Source organism: Schistocerca nitens, chromosome 2 (genome assembly GCF_023898315.1).
Source record: "Schistocerca nitens isolate TAMUIC-IGC-003100 chromosome 2, iqSchNite1.1, whole genome shotgun sequence".
Taxonomy (NCBI): Eukaryota; Metazoa; Arthropoda; class Insecta; order Orthoptera; family Acrididae; genus Schistocerca; species Schistocerca nitens.
In genome coordinates, this window is record NC_064615.1 from 890,332,187 (window position 1) to 890,357,507 (window position 25,321).

The 25,321-nt window shown below is 40.0% G+C and overlaps 1 protein-coding gene across 1 annotated transcript in view; it reads right to left on the reverse strand.

Moving 5' to 3' along the window:
* Nucleotides 1–25,321, reverse strand: part of LOC126237202 (NFX1-type zinc finger-containing protein 1-like) — a 399,723-nt gene that overhangs the window by 136,603 nt on the left and 237,799 nt on the right. The window contains exons 8-9 of the mRNA XM_049947082.1: nt 19,585–19,842; nt 8,183–8,408 (exon numbers count right to left, since the gene is read on the reverse strand). Of these exons, the coding sequence (XP_049803039.1) occupies nt 8,183–8,408; nt 19,585–19,842 (484 nt within the window). The remainder of the gene's footprint in view (nt 1–8,182; nt 8,409–19,584; nt 19,843–25,321) is intronic.

Consider the following 25,321-nt stretch of genomic DNA (forward strand, 5'->3'; position numbering starts at 1 on the left):
TCAACACACGTAATATTAATAAGATTATTATACCTGTACAAACACAGTCAGACAATTTAGAGGAACAGCTTATGAAATTCCATGATGCTAAATTTCTTACTATAATCGACCTTTGGTATTCATATTGGCAAATAAAACTACAAGAAGAAAGTCGGAAGTATACCACCTTTGTATGTGGGGGCAGGAGCTTCGAATTTCAAGTATTGCCGTTTGGATTGAATGGGTAAGTGCAGGTGTATTTATCTCAGCACTTGACGAAGTGCTAGGGCCCGAACTTTTGAGTAAGGTAGCAGTATACATGGACGACCTTTTAGTCACTACACTCACTTGGGTAGAACATTTAAGATTAATTGAACAAGTATTAAGCTGTTTTCCGAATATGGAGTAACAGCAAATCTCAAAAAATCTAATTTTGGACAAGAAAAAGTAAAATTTTTAGGACACATAATCTCTTCGGAAGGCATACTGCCAGATCCTAAAAAACTTGATGCTATTAGCAACTGCCCTATTCCGCAAAACAAGAAACAATTAAAGGCACACTTAGGCCTAGTGTCATTTTGCAGGAAATTCATCCCCAATCAACTTATGAACAGTGATGCTTTACTCAGTCTGCTCCGGAAAAACAGACCTTGGGTATGGGACAAGCAATATCAAACCAATTTCGAAAACATCAAGCAAGTCTTGTTAAATGCTAATATTCTTTATCAACCAGACATGAAAAAAGATTTTTGTTTATGCACCGACACGTCTTCTCATTGTCTGGGTGCAAGCCTTTTTCAAATGGTAGAAGAAGAAGGAAATCTCATTCCTAAAGTAACTAGCTTTGCCAGTCACACCTTATCCGAAGCTGAACATTCATATTCAGTCATGGAGTTAGAGGATTTGTCTATAATTTGGTGCTTTAAAATGTTTGAATATTTCCTTTGGGAGTAAGCACACAAAAGTGTACTGTGACCATATGTCCCTATCGTTTTTGTTAACTTGTAAATTGCTACACTGATGGATAGCCAGGTGGTGTAGGTATCTTCAAGAATTTGATTTTGAAATAGTATACATTAAAGGAAATCAAAACATAATAGCTGATGCTCTTTCTCGACTACCACAAGACTTAGAGGAATTCAACAACCTTTTAGAGCAGGCAGATGAAGTAAGAGCTATGCTGATGGAGGACAAAACACTCCAACCATACTATGTACACATGTGAAAACATATGGAGCAATTACAGCAGGAAGAAACACGCTGGAGTAAGGTAAGAGCAAAACTTGCACATAATGGTGATGAAAAAGTAAAAAGGTTTTGCAGTATTCACAGAGGAGTTTTGTTCCATAGGAACAAGAGAAACGGTGAGTGTGTTTGCAAGAGGAATATGCGGATAATTTTATCTTATACACACACAATATTTGGGGCCATTGTGGCACTTCAAAATGCACTGACAAAATAACTAAACATTGTTATTTCCTCAACCTTAGACAAAGAGTAGTACAGGTGGTAAGGAAGTGTATTGTTTGCCAGAAAGCAAAACTATCTAGCATCTCCAAACAGATAGAACTACATCCCACTGTGGCTAAGAAACCTCTAGAAAAGGTATCATTAGATGTGGATGGACTCTATCCCAGAGGTAAAGGGGGGGTAAAATACATAGTAGGCCTGTATGACATTTTCACTAAATACATAAAACTGTATGCTATACAGAAAGTTACAGCCAGTTCAATTATAAGATGAATTAAAGAGGATTATTTTGCAAGGGTAGGAAAACCAGAAGTCATTTTAACAGATAATGCCTCATATTTTGTGGGAGCAAAATAGAAAGAGTTTGTAGATTCCAACCGAATCAAACACATTTTAGTATCGATATTTCATCCCAAAGCCTCCCCCATAGAAAGGGCAATTAAGGAATTCAACAAGTTTCTGAGGACCTATATACCTTATTAACATACCAAGTGGATTGAATATTAAAACTCCTTTCTTACAAGTTGTTAACAACCTTACCCATACATCAACTGGATTTACACCAAATGAGCTGATGTTCAATCGCAAACAGGTTGACAAATGGGAGAAACCTTTACTCAAGATACCGATATCGGAATCATCACTGGATGATAAAATATGACAAGCAGTAATAAACCTTGAGACATGGGCTAAATATAAGAAAGGAATTTATTACAGAAAGCTGAAACGTACAAAATAGTTTTAAATAGAACAAAAGGTGTTACTTAGAACACATCCCAAACCCACAAAAATTGGAAAACTGAACCATAAGTGGCAATTACTATACACCGGACCATACATAATTACCAAAATCCCCTACCCGAAAGCATACAGATTGGCACACGTGAACACGGGTAATGACAAGGGCCTTTACCCACGCAAAAACTTGAGAATGTTCATATATTGAAGGAGAGGGTATGCATCCATTTTTACTCCTCTAAGTTGTACATATGTATAATAATATTGATTTAGGAGGCTGGAAAATCACATTCCAGAATTTCTGTTGATAATGACAATTTTTGTTTAGGTTTTTTCTTGTATGTCCAATGTGTAAATGATAAGGTGAGTGGATGTAACAAGGAAGAATGTTTTTTTTATGTGTCTAGAGATGATGATACTTTAAACACAACGCTTTGCCTTGCTTGTAGCCCAGTGTATATGAATGAATGAACTTGTGAAACAGACGGTAGCTCGCACTGCAATACCCAGCCCGCTGCCACGTTGGTATTAACAGAGCAATGCAGAGCACGCGCATGAGGGTGAAAGCTCGTCAGCAGACTACAAGCGCGTGCACGCCAGACACAGCTGAAAGTGTTGGAACATCCAAAACAAACAAACCCTATGAGCTACAGCCTGCACTAGCATTTTTAAAGCCTATTGCATAAACTAGGACATCGAAAAATAAAGGATAGCCTATACTAGAACTACGACTATATACACAACACACACAAACCCACAACTTCTTCACTTTTGAAGACCAGACATACCAACAATTAAAGGGAACAGCCATGGGTACCAGGATGGCCCCTTCGTACGCCAACCTATTCATGGGTCGCTTAGAGGAAGCCTTCTTGGTTACCCAGGCTGCCAACCCAAAGTTTGGTACAGATTTATTGATGACATCTTCATGATCTGGACTCACAGTGAAGAAGAACTCCAGAATTTCCTCTCCAATCTCAACTCCTTTGGTTCCATCAGATTCACCTGGTCCTACTCCAAATCCCATGCCACTTTCCTTGATGTTGACCTCCACCTGTCCAATGGCCAGCTTCACACGTCCGTCCACATCAAACCCACCAACAAGCAACAGTACCTCCATTACGACAGCTGCCACCCATTCCACATCAAACGGTCCCTTCCCTAAAGCCTAGGTCTTCGTGGCAAACGAATCTGCTCCAGTCCGGAATCCCTGAAGCATTACACCAGCAACCTGACAACAGCTTTCGCATCCCGCAACTACCCTCCCGGCCTGGTACAGAAGCAAATAACCAGAGCCACTTCCTCATCCTCTCAAACCCAGAACCTCCCACAGAAGAACCACAAAAGTGCCCCACTTGTGACAGGATACTTTCCGGGACTGGATCAGATTCTGAATGTGGCTCTCCAGCAGGGATACGACTTCCTCAAATCCTGCCCTGAAATGAGATCCATCCTTCATGAAATCCTCCCCACTCCACCAAGAGTGTCTTTCCGCCGCCCACCTAACCTTCGTAACCTCTTAGTTAATCCCTATGAAATCCCCAAACCACCTTCCCTACCCTCTGGCTCCTACCCTTGTAACCGCCCCCGGTGTAAAACCTGTCCCATGCACCCTCCCACCACCACCTACTCCAGTCCTGTAACCCGGAAGGTGTACACGATCAAAGGCAGAGCCATGTGCGAAAGCACCCACGTGATCTACCAACTGACCTGCCTACACTGTGATGCATTCTATGTGGGAATGACCAGCAACAAACTGTCCATTCGCATGAATGGACACAGGCAGACAGTGTTTGTTGGTAATGAGGATCACCCTGTGGCTAAACATGCCTTGGTGCACGGCCAGCACATCTTGGCGCAGTGTTACACCGTCCGGGTTATCTGGATACTTCCCACCAACACCAACCTATCCGAACTCCGGAGATGGGAACTTGCTCTTCAATATATCCTCTCTTCTCGTTATCCACTAGGCCTCAATCTCCGCTAATTTCAGTTGCCGCCACTCATACCGCACCTGTCATTCAACAACATCTTTGCCTCTGCACTTCTGCCTCGACTGACATCTCTGCCCAAACTCTTTGTCTTTAAATATGTCTGCTTGTGTCTGTATATGTGTGGATGGATATGTGTGTGTGTGCGAGTGTATACCCGTCCTTTTTTCCCCCTAAGGTAAGTCTTTCCGCTCCCTCTCCCTTAAAACCCACATCCTTTCGTCTTTCCCTCTCCTTCCCTCTTTCCTGATGAGGCAACAGTTTGTTGCGAAAGCTTGAATTTTGTGTGTATGTTTGTGTTCGTTTGTGTGTCTGTCGACCTGCCAGCACTTTCATTTGGTAAGTCACATCATATATATATATATATATATATATATATATATATATATATATATATATATATATATATATATATATATATATATATAATGAATTTGGCCAGCTATGGACCGCATACAACTTAAGACTTATGGTGTTTCTTTTTCTTCTGTTCTTCCCAGTACTTCTTCATTTTCTCGCCAACTGCTCATCTCTGCTCATCTGTCCACACTCTCTTGGGTCGAGGTATTGGCGCATCTTCTTCATAGTTTGCGTTTTCTATAAGTAGCCTAAAGTTATTCCTGTCACGTATTATTTCTTCTGTAACACCTATTTTGTTGGCGTCTTTCTTTACTGCTTCTATCCATCCTACAGTGTTTTTCAGCTTACTAACGTAATTAAAAATTTTCTTTGTAATCCGTGTTTCTTCCATTCTTTTTGAATGTCCATAAAATTTTAGCCGTCTCTTCCTCATTGTATCTGTGATCTTTTCTGTATTTTTGTATAGGTCTTCATTTCTCCTTTTAATCAACCTGTTTTCCTTGTTTTTCTCAGGACCTAGAATTTTTCTTAATATTTTTCTCTCTCTTTTTTCTAGTTCTCTTAATTCGCCTTTCTTATTCAATGTTAGGCAATCTGATCCATATGTTGCTTGTGTCCTAATAACTGAATTATAATGTTTAATCTTTGCTTGTATGGATATTGATTTCTTATTGTAGTAGTTTTGTGTTAATTTACATGCAAATTCCAACTTTTTTATTCTTTCTTTATTTGTTGTGTTATCCAGTCCATTGGCTTGGATCCACTCCCCCAGGTACTTGAATCTATCAACTCTTTTAATTTTTCCATACTTTGTTTTCATGAACTTTTCTGTATTATGTTTGTGTTCTATATACTCGGTTTTTTCGTAGGATATTTTTAGCCTAGTCTTTTCAGCAATCTCATGTAACATATCAAGCATAACTGTTGCGTCTGTTCGGTTTTCAGTTATCAATGCCATATCATCCGCAAAGGCTAAACATTTTACTTCAAATTTGTTCTTTCCTTGGCCCATGCTTATACCCTTTGTGCCTCTGTTTTTTAATGTGTTTTCCCATGTTTTTACTACTTTATCTAAAACGAAGTTAAAGAGAATTGGGGACAGTCCGTCACCTTGTCGAACTCCTGTTTTGATTTTGAATGGTTCAGAAATTTCGCCTTGAAACTTAATTCTTGATGTTGTATCTGTGAGCGTTTGTTCAACAAGTCTTCTGGTGTTTTTATCTATCCCTGATTCATAAAGTATCTGGAATAGTGTTTGTCTGTCAACTGAGTCATAGGCCTTCTTGAAGTCTACGAAAGTAACTACTGTATTTTTATAACACGCTGAGCTACCGTGCCGGCAAAATTTTTCACTCGAGGTAAGACTTGAACCAAGGACCTCTGGCTCCGCAGCTACTCACGCTAACCACGGCGCTCCTAATAATCTGAGCAAACATTGTAATTATTTTGCAGTAGATAGTATTAACTTTTTTGGGCAAATCTCAAAATAGTTCATGTCAAAAACATTAAAAATGCAAATTTCTCAGCGAGTCTTATCAAGAAAAGAGGGTCACATTATAGTGGCACAAATATGGTAAATGCTTTGTTTGAAGAATTAAGATAAATACAGCAACTCAGTAGTATACAAGAAGGATCAGTGAATTTTTTCAATGTAGCTGTTTTTCTTGTATGGAATAACAATGAAATAGGATAGATTGTCACTCAAGCCTCTTCTATGTGGTGAGTAGCACACAGACATTTAAAAGTTGACTAAGTTAACAGACAAAGTACGTCCTCAGATGTAGAAAAACACACAGACACATTCATACATTAACAACTCACAAACACATGGTCACTGTTGTCCTAGCTTACATATAAAAAGTAACTGGATAGACAAAAGAATCTACTCACCAAGCGGCAGCAGAATACAGATATGACGGTATTTAAATCTGCAAGCTGTCAGAGTCAGTGGTTCCTTCTTCTGGAACAAGGGTTGAAGGCGAAGAAAGAGAGGAGAAAGAAAAGGACTGGCGAGGTTTAGGAACTAGGGAGAGTTCGGGGAAGTCAACAGAACCTCAGGTCAGGGGAGACCTACCATGGTTCTGAGTGACGTTTCCAAACTCTCCCCATTTCCTAAGCCTCACCAGTCCTTTTCGTCCACCCCTCTTCCCTCCCCTTCAGCCTATTTGCCAGAAAGAGCTACTATCTCAGAAAGCTTGCAGATTTAAATATGTCTGTTTTGTTGAGCATATCACAATATCTGTCTTCCTCTACTATTTTTACCATTTTCGCCTTCTTTATCTGCCTCTAATACAATTGCAGCAATCTCTGATGTCTTTAAGTGTATCCTATTAGTTATGTGCCAGGCCATATAATTTTCAGCATCATTCTTTAACATCACGTCTCCGATGCTTTGCTATTCTTCTTTCATAATTTTACCACTGTCCATGAGTTGCAAGACACCATAAGTGAAATAAGCTTCCCATGTTTCAACCAAGTGCATTTTCCTGATTCTCTGAGAAAATCATATTTTAATGTAGGATGATGGTAATGGTCAAAATTAATAAATATATGCTCTAGAATGCTACAACGGATGGGCCATATCAATGTGTGTGCGTAATTTTAGGGATCCATTATTTTTCCTGCCTTATGGGATTATTGCTGCATGGGTGATTCTTGATAAAAATGAGCTGGGAAATATGCTTAATTCCTGTAGTGTATTCACTGCAAAAGCTGACAAGAATATGATCAGGGCTTGCTGCCTTATTCGATCTGAGTAGTCTTAATTGTTTTCACTACTGAGAGGACTCATTTCAAACACCTCTTGTTTCGGAGTGTGTGAGATGGTCAAAAATAAGTATGGCAGTACATGTATATATTATAAGAATACATTTTCAAATCCATAATTAAATACCCACGCTCTCTGCTTGTTGTCCTCGGATTTACAAGCGGACTGATCTATCAGAACCTAAATGGAAAGTTTGGTTCTGTTTACTGAGATTGAGTGTCACCACAATTTCCTAAGAATTTCTGATACATCTTTTCCCAGGCTCTGACTATGCAAATAATTGTAGGCTTCACACAGTCTCACTTTGGCAGCAAGATTTACTGTTAAGTTTTCTCTGTCACTTTCCATGCATTACTTACTTTATCAGCCCATTCAATTTTCAGTGCCCTTCTGGAGCATCACGTCTGAAATACTTGCCGTCTCTCCTTTTCCAGTTTTCAAAACGGCAGCAACGGAAGTAGTTTACGGGCATTTTCTGCAATTCTTCATTGCGTGCCCTGGATTTCACCATGAAAGAAGACTGTCAGGAACATGGATCAAGTCAAGGTATAAAATGGATCAGTAAAGCTTCATAACTGCAGTTCACTATGGCACCAGAAACAGAAACTCTATTGGAAATTAAAAAAAAAAAATGCTCAACTATCACGTGTGAGAAAAACAATGCATCCCTCACCATCCCCAGAACTACTGACCACTGACTAAATGCTTATTTCCTTTTTAACAATACTTAATTTCAATCTAGTGAACTTATGAAATATTTTTAGATTTTGAAATAATTACTAGCCCATTAATACCAAGCTATTCTACCAGCATTTTGTTAAACAGTTGTTAATAATGTTACAGACAAATTTACATCTTATTGAAATATTGATCAAACCTGATCTTTTCAGGTAACATGGAATTTCAACAGCATGTCCACATGCAGGAGTTATAGGACTCGGAATGAGATCTTCACACCAAGTCCAAGACTCGAAGCACATGCCTCTAAAACGATGCCCACAATCAAGAAGCCTTTCACATATCTTCCTACACATACTACGTGTGGGCTGTTCAGAACAAGGTATGTATATTTTGTGCCCACAGTCTGGAATAACTTTCTGCACCTGTTAGCAGAGACAAGGCTTATAGTCACCACATCAAATGATAGTTACACTTTTTACAAAATTACAGTTCTTAAGACACTGGATAAATTAAAAATTATCCAATTAAATACACAAGAAAGTTAACCAGTTTGTTATATAAATTATCTACTGCAAGATATTGGCAACTGAGTACAGTGATTGCATGATTATGCAATTCAACACTTAACATGATTGTACATGATGATAATAAAAACAAGTTTTGGAAAAAGTAATCAATACACACAAACAATGGAGTCATTTACAAAAGGAGGTCTATGTACAAGATGCCACTAGGAACAGTGCAAGTTATCTCAAGTCCATTTTCCCAAGTACAGTCCAGTTCAAGCCATATCAGCGTTCTGTATATTACAAATAGTGTCCACCAAGATAACCCCCTAAGCATTACGCTGCTTGGAAAAATGCATGAACATAGTGCTGCCTTGTAAATTATTTATTCACAGCCATTTTCAGTCATAGACCATCTTCAGATTGCTTTACATATTAATGAAACAAAAAGGAAGCCATGAACATCGAAACAACGTCCAGTATCCAAAGAAAAACTCAATCAAAAACTTCAGGTTCTTACTATTATTATTTTATAGTGTCCACATCACAGGACATTCATGCCTTTACATATGGATGAATGACATTGTAGAGTCAAAACAATAAAAAAAGTTTAATGTAGGTGTTCAGTACTAAAGCGTTGGCTCAATCAACAAGTGAAATTCTAGCACTCAAGCATACAAGTGCGATCCAAGAGGTTACAATGCTAAGCCAAAATTCATACAACTAAAGACAATATAAGTCCCAAGGAAGCTACCACATAATGTCGTAAGGGAAGAAGTATAAAACTTGGCTTAGGCACACTCTGGGGGACGTTTCCAGAGTAGCTCAGTCGGCAGAGTACTTGCCCATGAAAGACAAAGGTCACTAGTTCGAGTCTTGATCCAGCACACAGTTTTAATACGCCAGGAGTTTCACATCAGTGCACACTCTGCTGCAGAGTGAAGATTTCATTCTGAAAATATCCTCTAGGTTTTGGCTAATCCATGTCTCCACAATATCCTTTCTTTCAGAGGTGCTAGTTTTGCAAGTTTCACAGGAGAACTTCAGCGAAGTTTGGAAAGCAGGAGACATGGTATTGGCACAAGTAAAGCTGTGAGGAAAGGTCGTGAGTCATGGCTGGGTACTCAGTTGTTAGACCACATGCCTGGGAAAGGCAAAGGTTGCAAGTTTGAGTCTCGGCCAGGAAGTTTCATATCAGTGCACACTCCACTGCAGAGTGAATATTTCATTCTGAGGGGAGCTCGGTTTATTACTCTTTAACTATGGTGGCTTAAATGACCACTGTTTTTCTTAGAATTGATTATAATATGTGTGTGTAACAACAACCATTTTTACTATTATGGCTAGTACTAAGTGCTCAAGTTCAACCACACCCCGCCTATTCCTGTGGTAGGTTGACGATCAATTTGATGGATATATGACTTCATATTTATATTTACTTGTTTGCTGGTTCTGTTATCTAGTTATTGATTAGACATAGTCTATGTTTTTATGTTACACTTGACTAAGATACATTGTACTTAGTCTAGCCACAAATGAGGACTAATATAAAGACTTTATTCGTATATTTTACTATTTTGTGTGTATAAAAATCCTTGTGTTCATCATAGCTTATTTTTCACTGATTTAAACTTCTTGAATAACGATATTATGTTGTAGCTTATTTTGTTCATGTATTGTCTTGGCTGTATGGTCTTTGGCTTAGCCTTGTGACCTCTTGGGTCACATTTGTAAGCTGGACTGCCAGTATTTCACTTATTGTTGATTGAGTAAACTACAGCACTGAATATCTATGATAAATATTTCTTATGTTTTTGACTCATCAATGTTGTTCATTCATATCTAAAGGCATGAATGTCCTGTGATGTTGACACTATAAAAAAAGTTTTTTGTATCTGATGTTTTCGACTGAGTGCTTCTTTGAAAACTGGATTTTGTTTCAATGTTCTTGGTTTTCTTTTCATGTCATTCATATGTACAACACCGTGACAATGTTCTATGACTGAAACCGGTTGTGAATAAATGATTTACAAGACAGCACTGTGTTTATCACACATTTTTCCAAGTATAATTCAATGCCATTAATACTGCTTGGGGAAAGAAAGAAAAAATGAAGAAAAAGAAGCAGAAAAAAGAAATTTGTTCTATTGCTCTCAACACACAGAGAAGACAGGATCCGACATGCCATGCACCAGTTCATGTGGCGGAGTCTGGTGTGATCCCATAAGAGAGCATGCCTGAGGACAGCACTATCTGATTAGGCGCCACAGTGGTCGATAGAAATGTTGCACCAACTACTTGCTTTCCATGGTAATGTCAGGTGGCGCCACTAGAGTAACAATCATATTTTCCTGGTTTGCTTCATGGAACAGCACTCATCCAATATTACTGTGATATTACAATGTAATATAACATTCCTTCCACAAACTATAATTCCTAACACTATTTCATTTGGATATTAACACTGTCTGGACCAGACTTGTGCATTTAAAAATTACATGCAGCACCAGCTTCTCATATATACATTAACCAGTCATCATTTCAATCCATTTTGGAAATAATTAATATCATCCAGAAATATAAGAGTACTAGCAAATAGCATACACTTATTGTGTCAAACACTCCTTACAGCAATTGTTATCTTAAATGTCTTTGTGACTAGATGTATCTGACAAGTTTCGTCAAACGATATTGTTTTACTAATTTGTTTACTGTGTTTCACAGATCCTATCAAGTACGAGAACCTCCAGAGAAGTAAAAAAATGTCAAGTAAAGGCAATGAAATCAAAGAAACTTTATAGCTTACTAACAACAAACTAACACAGTACTCCTTAATGCTATTCACGCTTATGCCAGCTAAATTTAATCAAATTAATAAAAGGAAAACGTGCTACTTTGAAAAAAATTGCTGCCTTCCCAGTTAAGCTAAATGGCTGCTGTTTATCACCTGTGGGTAGTTAAATACCCACTTGATTACACTGGTATTTTTCAAAGAAAATGGAGTCAAATATTTAATTTTTATAGGAAATTGGAATTCAACAGCAGGAACAGGCAAATGTGGAAAATAATAGAACCCTGGCTGGGGTCAAGTGTGAAGTGGAAGGCATTTGATAGGATTTTGCACAGACCAACTTTTAATCATTGGTAGCAAGTGACTTATGATGTTATGATAACATAATACACTTAATTTCAGATTCATGAAAGAAGGCTGCTTTGTGGAAGAGATCTGAGGACATTATAAAATATCACGTAGGTTAAACAAAGACATCAGATAGTTTAAACAAAGGCATCTGATAGTTTAAACAATGGCAAGAAAGAGATTGAAAGATCAGATTTAAATTGCAAACTGAAACTGGAGACTAAAACTAAAGAAATTGCAAACAGGTAGAAAATTACAGAGTTGGTACCTGGATAAATTAAGGAGCCAGATTCATTGTGAATTTCAAAATTAGCATCACGCAGTGATTAATTGAAGCAGGGTTAACAAAAACAACAGATGAATAGATAGTTTTGAGAGATGAAATAGTGAAGGCAGAAGAGGAACAAATAAGCAAAATAACAAAGTCTGTATGAAGGTACAAAATCTGGCTGAATTAAATTCAAAAATTCCCCATTAATATTTAGAGGCATGAAATTTTTTGTACTCTTGTCATCTACATGTGAGCAATATACCTACAACTCATTTTATTACAATGTTTATGATAATTAAATAACACAGAAATATTTAATTTGTAGACAAAAGGTATACTGTACTGGAGAAGAAATAAAAACTTTGAGGTTTGCTGATGACATTGTAATTCTGGCAGATACAGCAAATGACCTGGAAGAGCAGTTGAACAGAATGGACAGTGTCTTGAAAGGAGGATACAACATGAACAGCTTACAGAGAGATTGATTTTTAATTCATGGAAGAAGAAAATATAAAAATGCGACATATAAAGTGGGCAAGAGGAAATACAAGCACCGCACATTGGATGGTCCTCTCGCTGGAGCAAGAAGCCATACGTCCTAGGGCTGTGGCCTACACAAAGAGGAGTGAGAAGAACCTCAGCCCGTCTACGTGGCTGGATGGAAGTACACCATGGCCACGTTGTGGGCTTTACTAGACAGAGCTTATAGTCTATCACTTCCAGCCACTCATCCCCACCGATGGAAGACTCTGGAGCCCACCAGTGAGGTTGTAGCATGCAAGGGGATGGCACACTGAAATATCTGAGGATCACAACACACCTCCTTGGGTGCTAGATCTGCCCTTTTGTTCCCGCAATTCCCATGTGCCCTGGTAAGCAGTAGAAAGATACCTCCTTCCCCAGTCATAGTTCGTGAAGGGCAGCCTAGATAGTCTGGACTACATTATCTGCTGGGTACAAACATTTCAGAGAGTGAAGGGCACTCAGAGGATCAGAACAGACAAGAAATTTAGTACTGGGAGAACATCCCCTCTGCTCAAGTCCGTGGGATTGCATATAATACAGCATCAAAGACAGCAAAGTCTTGAGGCAGTCGGATGTTGAGAACATGATCAGGAAAAATAACAGAGCAAGCAACACAGTCCCCCTGTTTTGACCTGTAGTGTTTCCTTTCCTCGGGGTTCTGCCGTGAAAAATATAAAATAGAAAATCTGATTGGGTTTTGAATTTTGTTGGAGTAAATTACGGATAAGGTGGACTTCGTATTACTGATTGAGATCGTGCTGTAATTTGACCGTGCATGGCAGACCGAGTCAGCAACACTACAAAAAGCGACTGTACGGAAATAGCATCAGAAACTAGTTGAAAGTTACCTTATAATCTTGTTAGAAACGCAGTACTAATTACAATAAAGTCTTCGTGGCTGTCCTCCTAATTCTCTTGTAGGACGACCCGTCTTTCACTGTTCTCCGTCTGTTGAAAATTTCTTTACGTTGTCACTGTCATGATCAATTTACAAATTCGGCGATAACCATTTCAAATCACTATTGAAACAACTTAGTTTCGTAATATAATTTTAATTTCCACCCAAAAGCATATTTAACACAGCGCCGAAAAATACACGTCTTTCGTATGAAGACAAGAGAGAGAGAGTAATTAATTAGTTGTTAAAAACAAAACACCTACTCAAAAGTAAAAAAGATCAAAATTATTTATAAACATCAGTCGCTGGCGCAGCGCTCTTCCGCATGCGCAATCATAAATAATAACTTTGTATTGGCGGAGGCGCGGTAGTCAATGTACCGTTACAATGCCTCCTCTACTGACACGCTCCGCAAGCGAGCGTGGCAGTATAGAAAATTTATATATATATATGAGAATATAAGAAATTTACAAATTACAAAAAATATTTCTGAGCACAATGCTCTTTGCATATCAGTCTTTGTATACAGTCTTTTTGGTGTGTATCTTCTTTAGGAGCCGTAACATTAATGTCTTTGAACTGTGGTGTATTATCGTTGCTTAGCACAGCGTTTGAATTCAGCTCTCTCTCTCTTGTCTTCATACGAAAGACGTGTATTTTTCGGCGCTGTGTGAAATATGCTTTTGGGTGGAAATTAAAATTATATTACGAAACGAAGTTGTTTCAATAGTGATTCGAAATCATTATCGCCGAATTTGTAAATTGATCATGACAGTGACAACTTTAATAAGTTTTCAACAGACGGACAAAAGTGAAAGATGGGTCGTCCTACAAGAGAATTAGGAGGACAGCCATGAAGTCCATATTGTAATTAGTACTGCATTTCTAACAAGATTATAAGGTAAATTTCAACTTGTTTCTGATGCTATTTCCGTACAGTCGCTTTTTGTAGTGTTGCCGACCCGGTCTGCCATGCACGGTCAAATTACAGCACTATCTCAATCAATAATACGAAGTCCGCCTTATCCATAACTTATTCCATCAAAATTCAAAACCCCATCAGAGTTTCTATTTTATATTTTTCACGGCAGAACCCTGAGGAAAGGAAAAACTACAGACCCATCCATAAAAACAGCTATGTAGCTCTGGTGTTCAGATAAAATGTCAGAAAATATTGCATTAAAAATGGAAGTAAGAGTGAAATATCTCCTATACTGAACCAAGTTTAAAATTACTCTGGGCTTCTTCAGTAATCAGGGTGACAGATGGTTAAAATTCTGGATTTTGGGTCAAACCAGCTCCACACCAAATTATTCCAGCACGTGCTGCACACAGATCCCAAACGGCATTGTGACTCGTAGACAATTGGAGAAAAGATGTTCCTGAGCAATAGTATGATGTGCAGGTGAAGTTGGAGCTGTGAGGAACTTATTCGCCTGATGCACCATGAGGAGCTGCCACCAGATGGTAAGTGGCAGTTCCCGAGCCTCACCACAGAGGCTGGGTATGGGACTGATCGTATAAGCCCCCATGGCTAGCCAAATCCCCTCATGGTGGACAGCATCAATGATCTTCAAATAAGAAGGCCTCACCAATGCATACACTATGCACCTGTAGTCCAGCTGTGAATGCATCAAAATTCTATAAAAATGGAGAAGATGCACCCTGCCCGCTCCCCAAGACCTGTGGCTAAGGTACTTTATGATGTTTAGTGCTTTGAGAGATATGGATTTCAGGTTGGTCAGGTGTGGCAACCACGACAATTTGGAATCAAAAGTGAGTCCCAGAAACCTCGTTGAGTCTCTAACAAGTAGCATGGTGCCCCTCACATGCAACTTAGGTAAATTAAAAATACAATGAGAATGATTAAAAGGAACACTCCCACTTATCTGCAGTAAACTAATAACCCATCTTTGCAGCTTATTCCTCTAATCTCCACATTGTAAGCTGTAACTGACAGCTTGATATTGCAACACTGGTGGAGGAGAAGAAAACAGCAAAATTGTCCACAAATAACAAGCACTGTACCGGACTCCTTATCATAGATGTGATATTGTTTATGACTATGGCAAAGAGAGTAACACTTACAACACAGCCCTGAGGGACACCATTCTTCTGCTCATAACGATCAGATAGCGTGTCTCCAACTTGAGTCCTAAAAATCAGATGAGACCGGAAAGACCATAACACGATGGGGAGGTGGCCACAAAAGTCCCACTGATGCAGCTGCATGTGAAAACTGTGTCTCGAAGTAGTGTCATATGCCATACTGATATCAAAGATGATGCCAATACAGTGACGTTTATATAGGAAAGACTGCTCAATAACTGCCGCTAGCAGGGTAAAGTTTTCAACAGTGGACCAAAATCTATGGAATCCATGCTGAGAGCAGCTAAGGAGTTGTCTGGTCTCAAATAACCAGACTCGACTACGGATAACCATTTGCTCCATGGTCTTTCCTACACAGCACATTAAGGAAATACTCCTATAATTACAGTGAGATGTTTCCTTTCCTGGTTTGAGAAAAGGTATCAGAATTGCTACCTCCACAAGCTGGGGAAGTTGTCCATCTGCCATTTGAGATTAGAAAATTCAAGGAGGATTTCCTTTGATAACACTGGTAAATGTCGAAGCATGCAGAATAGGATTTGATCATGACTGGGTGCAGTGTCACGAGTCTCAGACAGTGCCAATTCGAGCTCCCGCATGGAGAAAGAGGAGTTGTAGGCTTCAGAACTGCTGAATCTGAGGTTCAACTTCCCCCTCTCAACAGTCACACAGTAGTTTTTGCAAAATGCTTGGCCAGCGTCTGAGTGACGTTTCTGGGTGTTGTTTGGAGACATGCTTGATCGCTTTTATTTCCTGTATTTTGCATTCCTTGGCAAAAACAGGGCATTCTTGGCTCCAGACTGGATGGCTCCCAGAGCAGCTGATGCAGCTCACTGGAGACAGGCAGTCAGTCCCAGCATCATAGGCTGCTTTTTCACACTTCCCACAGGTCACTTCATCTTCACAACTCATGGTTGTATGGCCAAAATGCTGGCATTTATAGCACCCCATAGAGTGTGGTATTTAAGGCCTAACTGTAAGTCGAAGGAACCCTGCCAAAATATGTGCGGGCAATGTTGGAGAACCGAATGTGACAATGAAAGTGGCAGTCTTTTCAGTTTATTCATTATTCCTTCATATTTGTTGCTCTACATCGACTACCTCCTGGTACGCCTATTCTTGTTTCATCTCTGCTATGTCCATATCCATGATATCACGCCACATTACCACATCCTTGCTTTAGATGAGGGAGTTGCGCATCTCAACAACAATATCATATTCACCTAGTTTGTGTGATTTCTTTAGAAGTTTCACCTGCTTTGCTCTGTTAGTTTTGGCCAACAAGCAGCTATCACACTGTCGTTTTATAAATTTCAAAGTGCCAGCAAGTCCTTCAAAATCCTTATGGATATAAAAGAGGGCAGTTTTTCAAACGTTGCCTCCTTCCTCTATCACCAGAAACATATTGTGATTTATGACCCCATGAGCAACTCTTACTAAAGTCTAACTGATTCTTACTATCATGAGGGCTAACTTTCCATTCCTTTGGATGAATGGGTGTGAGTGCTTCCTGGTGGTACACCCCTCCCGCTAGGATGGGAAGAAGATTTTGAGGGTCCATCTCGGTCCCCATGAGCAGCTGGGGAAATAAGGCTCCACTCACACAGAGCCCTGCGAGCCTGATAAACCTGATACAACTGGGGTGTGGCAAGTTCTCCAGAGGTTGCCCGCTAATGACTGTTCAACCTCAACAGCCAGGGATCTCATCAAGGCCTTGAGACTGAGTTTTTATATATATCATCCTTGCAATCCAGGCGGTCAAGCCAAGACCCCTGTTCCCTATGACACATAATGTTCCACCATCACGCAACGTTCCACCATCATGCTGCACAGTGGTCACTGGAGCATGCCCAGAGCTTCCAGTGATGGAGGACTGGTGGTGTTAAGTCCCCAGAAACCCTGGAGTGGCCAAGCCCGTACTCAGCAAATGAATGCTGAGCCCCTGAGGTCTGGGTATATTTATCTGTTTCATCTTTTGCATCAGCTATCCAGTATTGTCTAAGCTTCTGCTGCCTATGAAAGCATAATGTTCCTGTATACATCTTTAGCTACTTGATAAGCAGTTGCAGATTAAACATTTATGACTGGACTCATTGGTATGTTCTGCTTATCAAGTTCTGAAAAGAAAAGATTATATTATGAGGGTTGTACCAAAAGTAAGGTTCTCAATGAGCTACAGCCTAGAGGGAAGTGCTAGGCTAAATCTGACAACAGTGCCATGCGCAGTGCTTAACCCACTCTCAAGCCCGCCCATCTGCGATTCACTACGTCGCTCAGAGTTGGCTTGGCAGCAGCTGGAGATGGAAGTATTGATCGTCGCTCACACCAAGAGCAAGATTTGAGCAGTAATCCAGTTTCTCCACGCAAGGAAGTTACCGCTATGGAGATTCATCAGCAACTGACTGAAGTCTATGGTGAAGAGTGCATGTCTGTTCAGCACATCTGCAAATCAAATGGTGCAGGGCTTTTTTTCTGAGGGTCGCATGGATGTTCACAATAAAAAAGGGAGTGGAAGACTGCCGGTTTCGGATGCGACTGTCCAGAAGATAAGCAGTGAATTGCTTGAAGATCGGAGGGGTACTGGGGGTGAACGTGAAGCTTCCCACAGCACAATTGAAAGAACTTTAATGGAAAACATTGGGTTATTGAAAGATGTGTGCTTGCTGGGTCCCCCGGATGCTGACTGATGGACACAAGGAGCAACGCCTTGACTGTGCTCGTAAGTTTCTTCAACAATGTGAGGGGGGAGGCAACAAGGAGAAGTTATTGGACTCAATCATCATGGAAGATGAAATGTGGGTGTTTCATTACACCCCCAAAACAAAACAACAATCTCGTCAGTGGTGTCACTCTGGTTCACCACCACCAAAGAAGTTCAAAGAAATGCACTCGGCAGGAAAGGTTATGGTGACTGTGTTTTGGGATCAGAAGGGGGTACTTCTCATTGATTTCAACCTGGGATGACAATAAATTCAGACAGATATTGTGAAACACTGACCAAATTCCAGCGAGCAATCCACAATCACCAGAGAGGACGACTGACAGAGGGAGTAGCGCTTCTTCACGACAACACTCAACCCCACGTCACTTGTCAATCACAGGAGCTTTTGCAGAAATTTAAGTGCACTGGTATACCCTATCCCCTGTACAGCCTGGACTTAGCCCCCAGTGATTCTCACCTCTTCCCCAAGCTAAAGGAACACTTAGATCACAAATGCTTCAAGAATGATGATGAAGTCCGAGCAGAAGTCACACGCTTCCTCAATAGGTTGGCAGGAGACTTGTTTGACTTAGGATTACAAAAGCTGGAGCACTGTCTTCAAAAGTGTGTCATAAAAAATGGAAACTGTGTTGAAAAATAGACATAAGTGTAAGCTTTTCAATTATGTATAAATTAATAACAACAAACAATGTTTTTTATTTGTAAAAAAAATGGGAACCTTACTTTTGGTACAACCCTCGTAGATTAGATTCAGTTTTTGCTCTAGGCTGTCCTGACAACTACTAAGCAAAAACGTTTTCAAAAACAATTATAATAACCTAGCAAACAAACATTACGAAGTAATTAACTCTAGCAATATCACACTAAGCATATGCAAACAGACCAAAAAACCAATTTCTTCCTTTTGGGGCTAACATGTATGTTCCTGTAAGTAATATGCTGCAGCAAAATTCTGTCAGCTGCAGATGACTAACTGTACCAAAATATTATCTGTAGTGTAGATGACGTATAACTACATGAACAGTAAGTGTTATTATGGTACACATTTTGTTAAAATATTGTGAATATAATAGCCATAAAACTAAATTTGACTATTACTTGATAGTAAATAAAACAAACCCATTGTTGATGGTAAAATTTATCGAAACAGGTATGGGTGAAAAGAATAAAACTGTTTTTGTTCAAGACATAATCCCATTCCAAAAGAGATTTACTTGAAAGCAAACAGAACAGAAGTGAGCTTTAACCTCAAGATGAATATGTATATTTATGTGTTTTTATTTTTTTCATTTTTTTTTTAAAGAATGTTTTATATCATTCTGTTATATAGTGCTCTACTAAGTATCAGGAAATTCAAATAGCAATAAAAACGTTATTTCACTATCAAATGTAATTCAGCCATCTATTGGACTATATACAGACTCTCACCTTAACTTTGCAGCCTTCACACGGCTGGAAACACTGACGATGACACACGTGTCCACATGCCATTGTGCGTTTGCAGTCTCTGTCACATTTCACTTCAGATGGATCAGTACTACAACGTATCTTATGGGTGTGTCCACAGCTCAGCTGCACTTGGATTTCTACAGCACACTCTCCACAGTCCTCATAACATCTTTTGTTGCACTTGTGATTCCTTTTGCAACCAGAATTACTTTTTTCACACTGTTTATAACATTTGTACTGTAAAGGAAATTAACTAATGAACATGACCAAAAACTAAAGAGGTTCCATAAATGTAGAAAAAATAAAACTGTCATATTTTAATATAGTGTTTTCTAGAAACCTAACTACATATTAAAAAATTGCCTTGGAAATCACTATAATAATTTCATTACAGCACAATTACTTGCGAAGTGTCCCAATGGATACAGCATTAGTATTTATCTACAATGCAAGCATTCAGTTCTGAGAAAACAAAACTGAATCAACGGGACTTCATTAACTGGTAAGTGTGCCGTATCCAGGTCATTTGCTGTAACTGACTGAGTAATACGCAGTACAGAAATTAGAATGGAAATAAAGTTATTTTCAAGTACTAAATCACAACCTAAAACTGAAATGATTGAAGTATGGCTAAGAGGGCTGACAGTCATAACAGGCAATTAGTTGTCTCCATTTCTAGGATATTTATATTGTAGCAGCTATTGCTGTGAACTGTTTCATACAATAAAATGTCCCTAATGAAATGATCACTCAACAGAAATTGAGAAAATATGAATGATGGTTAGCACATTTGCTCACTTGTCGGACCACAGTTTCCTGATCTTTTAAGTGAGCATACGATTATCATATCATTGGTGTGATGGGTGCTGTAGTTTTTTCCATGTGGGTGACTGTAGTGGCGTGGGAATAGGGGAAGTAAATGAGACTCATCAGTGGTTTCGTAGGATTTGTAGTAGAGATAGGAAGATACTAAAACAGGAGGGGAAAATTGCCGCCCTTCAGGCTGAGTTAGACAAGGCCAGGGGAAATCTTGACAGGTTAAGGAGGGAGAAGGGTAAAGAGAGGTGGGAAGTGGCAACAGGCAACAGGAGGAACAGGCCTAGAACTTTGTCTGACAGCTTCATGGTGAATGTGGAAAATAGATTTGATCTGTTGCTTCAGTTAGAAGCTGGTGAGCCTCAAGCAGTTGCAGGTGTAGACAGGGCACAACAAACTGTCAGCAGCAAATTGAAAAGTAAGAATGTAGGGAAATCAGTAAAGAGAAAGAAAGTGTTGTTGTTAGGTAGTTCCCATGGAAGAGGTGTTGGCCAACTTTTGCAGGATGAACTAGGATTAGAATACCAGCTCACCAATTTTTTTAAACCTAGTGCTGCTTTGGAGCAGGTGACAGAGGATTTAGGATCACTTTGCAAAGATTTCACTAAGGAAGACACCGTGGTTATAGTGGGTGGGGCAGGTAACAGTATTGACAGAGATCCTGGGTTCAGTATAGAGTGTGACCTGGCGAAGATTGCATCGGCATCGAAGCATACTAGTGTTGAGTTTGTATCTGTTCTTGGGCGCCATGACTGACCTCATTTGAACTCTTCTGTCAAGAGAGTTAATTTGGAGCTGGAACGGCTGCTCATGTCGGGTGCGGGCTCATACATTGGTGTGATTCCTGTTGATTCTCTCAGTAGGTGGGATTATACTAGGCATGGCCTTCACCTCAACAGGAAGGGGAAGGGTAAATTGGCTGGGGAAATAGCAGGAAAGTTAAAGGGGGGAGCCACTGTCATGAGTGGTAAAATACCAGTGGTTATAGGGTTCAGAAAAGACCCCTTTTTAGGGTAGGGAGGGCAGCAAGAAAGCAAATTTTAAGAGAGGTTAGGACTGAGACAAATCTTCAGTTTGAGAAAGAAATCAAAAAACATAATTCCAGCTTATTACATCAGCATAATCAGCCATTGGTTAAGAATTTTCAACAGTCAGCAGATGTTTTAACTATACCCAATTTTAACTCGGTCAATGTGAAATGTCAGCTATCTTTATTGCATCAAAATATTCGAGGACTGGGAAATAAAATTAATGAATTAACTATCTGCATAGATGAATTAGAGGCTTCAAACCCAGCTGACATAATCTGCCTCTCTGAACATCATGTGACCACTGGCATAGAACTTTTAAGTGTTACAGGGTTTAGGTTAGCATCTCACTTTTGTAGATCAGAAATGGAGAAAGGAGGAGTTGCCACATTCATCAAGAACTGTCATAAATTTAAGAACATAGACATTCATAAATTTTGCCTAGAACAGCATATGGAAGCATGTGCAACAGAATTAGAATTTCACAAAAATCCTTCATAATATTAAGTGTATATCGAGCACCTGCAGGTAACTTTAATCTGTTTGTAAACCACCTTGAAGGTATACTGGCCCATTTAACAACCAAAAACAAAGAAATGGTGGTTGCTGGTGATTTCAATGTAGATTTCCTTAAAGACTCTCCCAATAAGAACTTATTTGAGTTAGTAACACTATCATTCAACTTAATTCCCACTGTAAAGTTCCCCACTAGGACAGCCACTTGCTCACAAACAGCCATTGATAATATCTTTATAGAAAAGGCCAATGAACAAAATTATATTACAAAACCAATAGTCAATGGCCTCTCAGACCATGACATGCAGTTCCTTCTGTTAAATGTTAATACTGAACAGGATATAAAATCTGTTAAATCTGAGCTCAATGTTGATGCTATTAGCAAATTACACTCCTGGAAATTGAAATAAGAACACCGTGAATTCATTGTCCCAGGAAGGGGAAACTTTATTGACACATTCCTGGGGTCAGATACATCACATGATCACACTGACAGAACCACAGGCACATAGACACAGGCAACAGAGCATGCACAATGTCGGCACTAGTACAGTGTATATCCACCTTTCGCAGCAATGCAGGCTGCTATTCTCCCATGGAGACGATCGTAGAGATGCTGGATGTAGTCCTGTGGAATGGCTTGCCATGCAATTTCCACCTGGCGCCTCAGTTGGACCAGCGTTCGTGCTGGACGTGCAGACCGCGTGAGACGATGCTTCATCCAGTCCCAAACATGCTCAATGGGGGACAGATCCGGAGATCTTGCTGGCCAGGGTAGTTGACTTACACCTTCTAGAGCACGTTGGGTGGCACGGGATACATGCGGACGTGCATTGTCCTGTCGGAACAGCAAGTTCCCTTGCCGGTCTAGGAATGGTAGAACGATGGGTTCGATGACGGTTTGGATGTACCGTGCACTATTCAGTGTCCCCTCGACGATCACCAGTGGTGTACGGCCAGTGTAGGAGATCGCTCCCCACACCATGATGCCGGGTGTTGGCCCTGTGTGCCTCGGTCGTATGCAGTCTTAATTGTGGCGCTCACCTGCACGGTGCCAAACACGCATACGACCATCATTGGCACCAAGGCAGAAGCGACTCTCATCGCTGAAGACGACACGTCTCCATTCGTCCCTCCATTCACGCCTGTCGCGACACCACTGGAGGCGGGCTGCACGATGTTGGGGCGTGAGCAGAAGACGGCCTAACGGTGTGCGGGACCGTAGCCCAGGTTCATGGAGACGGTTGCGAATGGTCCTCGCCGATACCCCAGGGGCAACAGTGTCCCTAATTTGCTGGGAAGTGGCGGTGCGGTTCCCTACGGCACTGCGTAGGATCCTACGGTCTTGGCGTGCATCCGTGTGTCGCTGCGGTCCGGTCCCAGATCGACGGGCACGTGCACCTTCCGCCGACCACTGGCGACAACATCGATGTACTGTGGAGACCTCACGCCCCATGTGTTGAGCAATTCGGCGGTACGTCCACCAGGCCTCCCGCATGCCCACTATACGCCCTCGCTCAAAGTCCGTCAACTGCACATACGGTTCACGTCCACGCTGTCGCGGCATGCTACCAGTGTTAAAGACTGCGATGGAGCTCCGTATGCCACGGCAAACTGGCTGACACTGACGGCGGCGGTGCACAAATGCTGCGCAGCTAGCGCCATTCAACGGCCAACACCGCGGTTCCTGGTGTGTCCGCTGTGCCGTGCGTGTGATCATTGCTTGTACAGCCCTCTCGCAGTGTCCGGAGCAAGTATGGTGGGTCTGACACACCGGTGTCAATGTGTTCTTTTTTCCATTTCCAGGAGTGTATAAGAAATACTGCAAAATATTAAAGACTGTAATATGGATGTCAAAGCAAATATATTACAAGGAAAAGAGAGTCATATCAGATAAAATAAAGACAATATGGGATATAGTGAAGGAGGAGACCGGTAGAACCAGACATGAAAAGGAACAAATAGCGGTAAGAGTAAATGATACATTGGTGACTGATGTGTATAGTGTTGCAGAAATCTTTAAAATCAAAAACATCTAGTGGGTATGATGAAATATCAACAAAGTTAATTAAAGAATGTGGTTCTGAGCTAAGTAACATATTAAGCTATCTGTGTAACCAGTCGTTTATCAGTGGAATATTTCCTGAATGGCTGAAATATGCTGAAGTTAAGCCACTGTTTAAGAAGGGAGGTAAAGAAATAGCATCAAATTTCCGTCCAATTTCACTGTTGCCAGCATTCTCAAAAATTTTAGAAAAAGTAATGTACAGTCGTCTTTATAACCACCTTATCTCAAATAACATACTGTCAAAGTCACAGTTTGGATTTCTAAACGGTTATGATATTGAGAAGGCTATCTACACTTACAGTGAAAATGTGCTTAATTCATTAGACAAAAAATTGCAGGCAACTGGTATATTTTGTGACCTGTCAAAGGCATTTGACTGTGTAAATCACAATATCCTTTTAAGTAAATTAGAATATTATAGTGTAACAGGAAATGCCGCAAAATGGTTCAAATCTTATATCTCTAGCAGGAAAGAAAAGGTGTTATTAGGAAAGAGACATGTATCAAGCTATCAGGCATCATCCAACTGGGAACTAATTACATGTGGGGTCCCACAAGGTTCCATTTTGGGGCCCTTACTTTTTCTTGTTTATATCAATGACCTTTCATCACTAACATTACCAGATGCCAAGTTCGTTTTGTTTGCCGATGATACAAACATTACAATAAATAGCAAATCAAGTGTAGTCTTAGCAAGATCAGCTAATAAAATATTTGTGGACATTAATCACTGGTTCCTAGCCCATTCTTTTTCATTAAACTTTGAAAAAACACACTACAAGCAGTTCAGAACTTGTAAGGGGTGTCCCACGAGTATATGTCTAACATACAATGACAAGAAGATAGAAGAAGTGGACAGTGTTAAATTCTTGGGATTACAGCTTGATAATAAATTCAACTGGGAGAAGCACACCACAGAACTGCTGAAGCGTCTTAACAAATCTCTGTTTGCAATGCGAATTTTGTCAGACATAGGGGATATAAAAATGAAAAAGCTGGCATACTATGTTTACTTTCATTCCATAATGTCATATGGGATTATTTTTTCGGGTAATTCATCAAGCCAAGTTAAAGTTTTCCGGGCACAAAAGCATGCAGTAAGAGTTATATGTGGTGTGAACTCAAGAACATCTTGCAGAAGCCTGTTTAGGGAACTAGGGATACTAACTACTGCTTCCCAATATATTTATTCCTTAATGAAATTTGTCATTAAAAATATATCACTTTTTCAAACCAACAGCTCAATTCATGGAATCAATACTAGAAATAAGAAAAATCTCCACAAGGA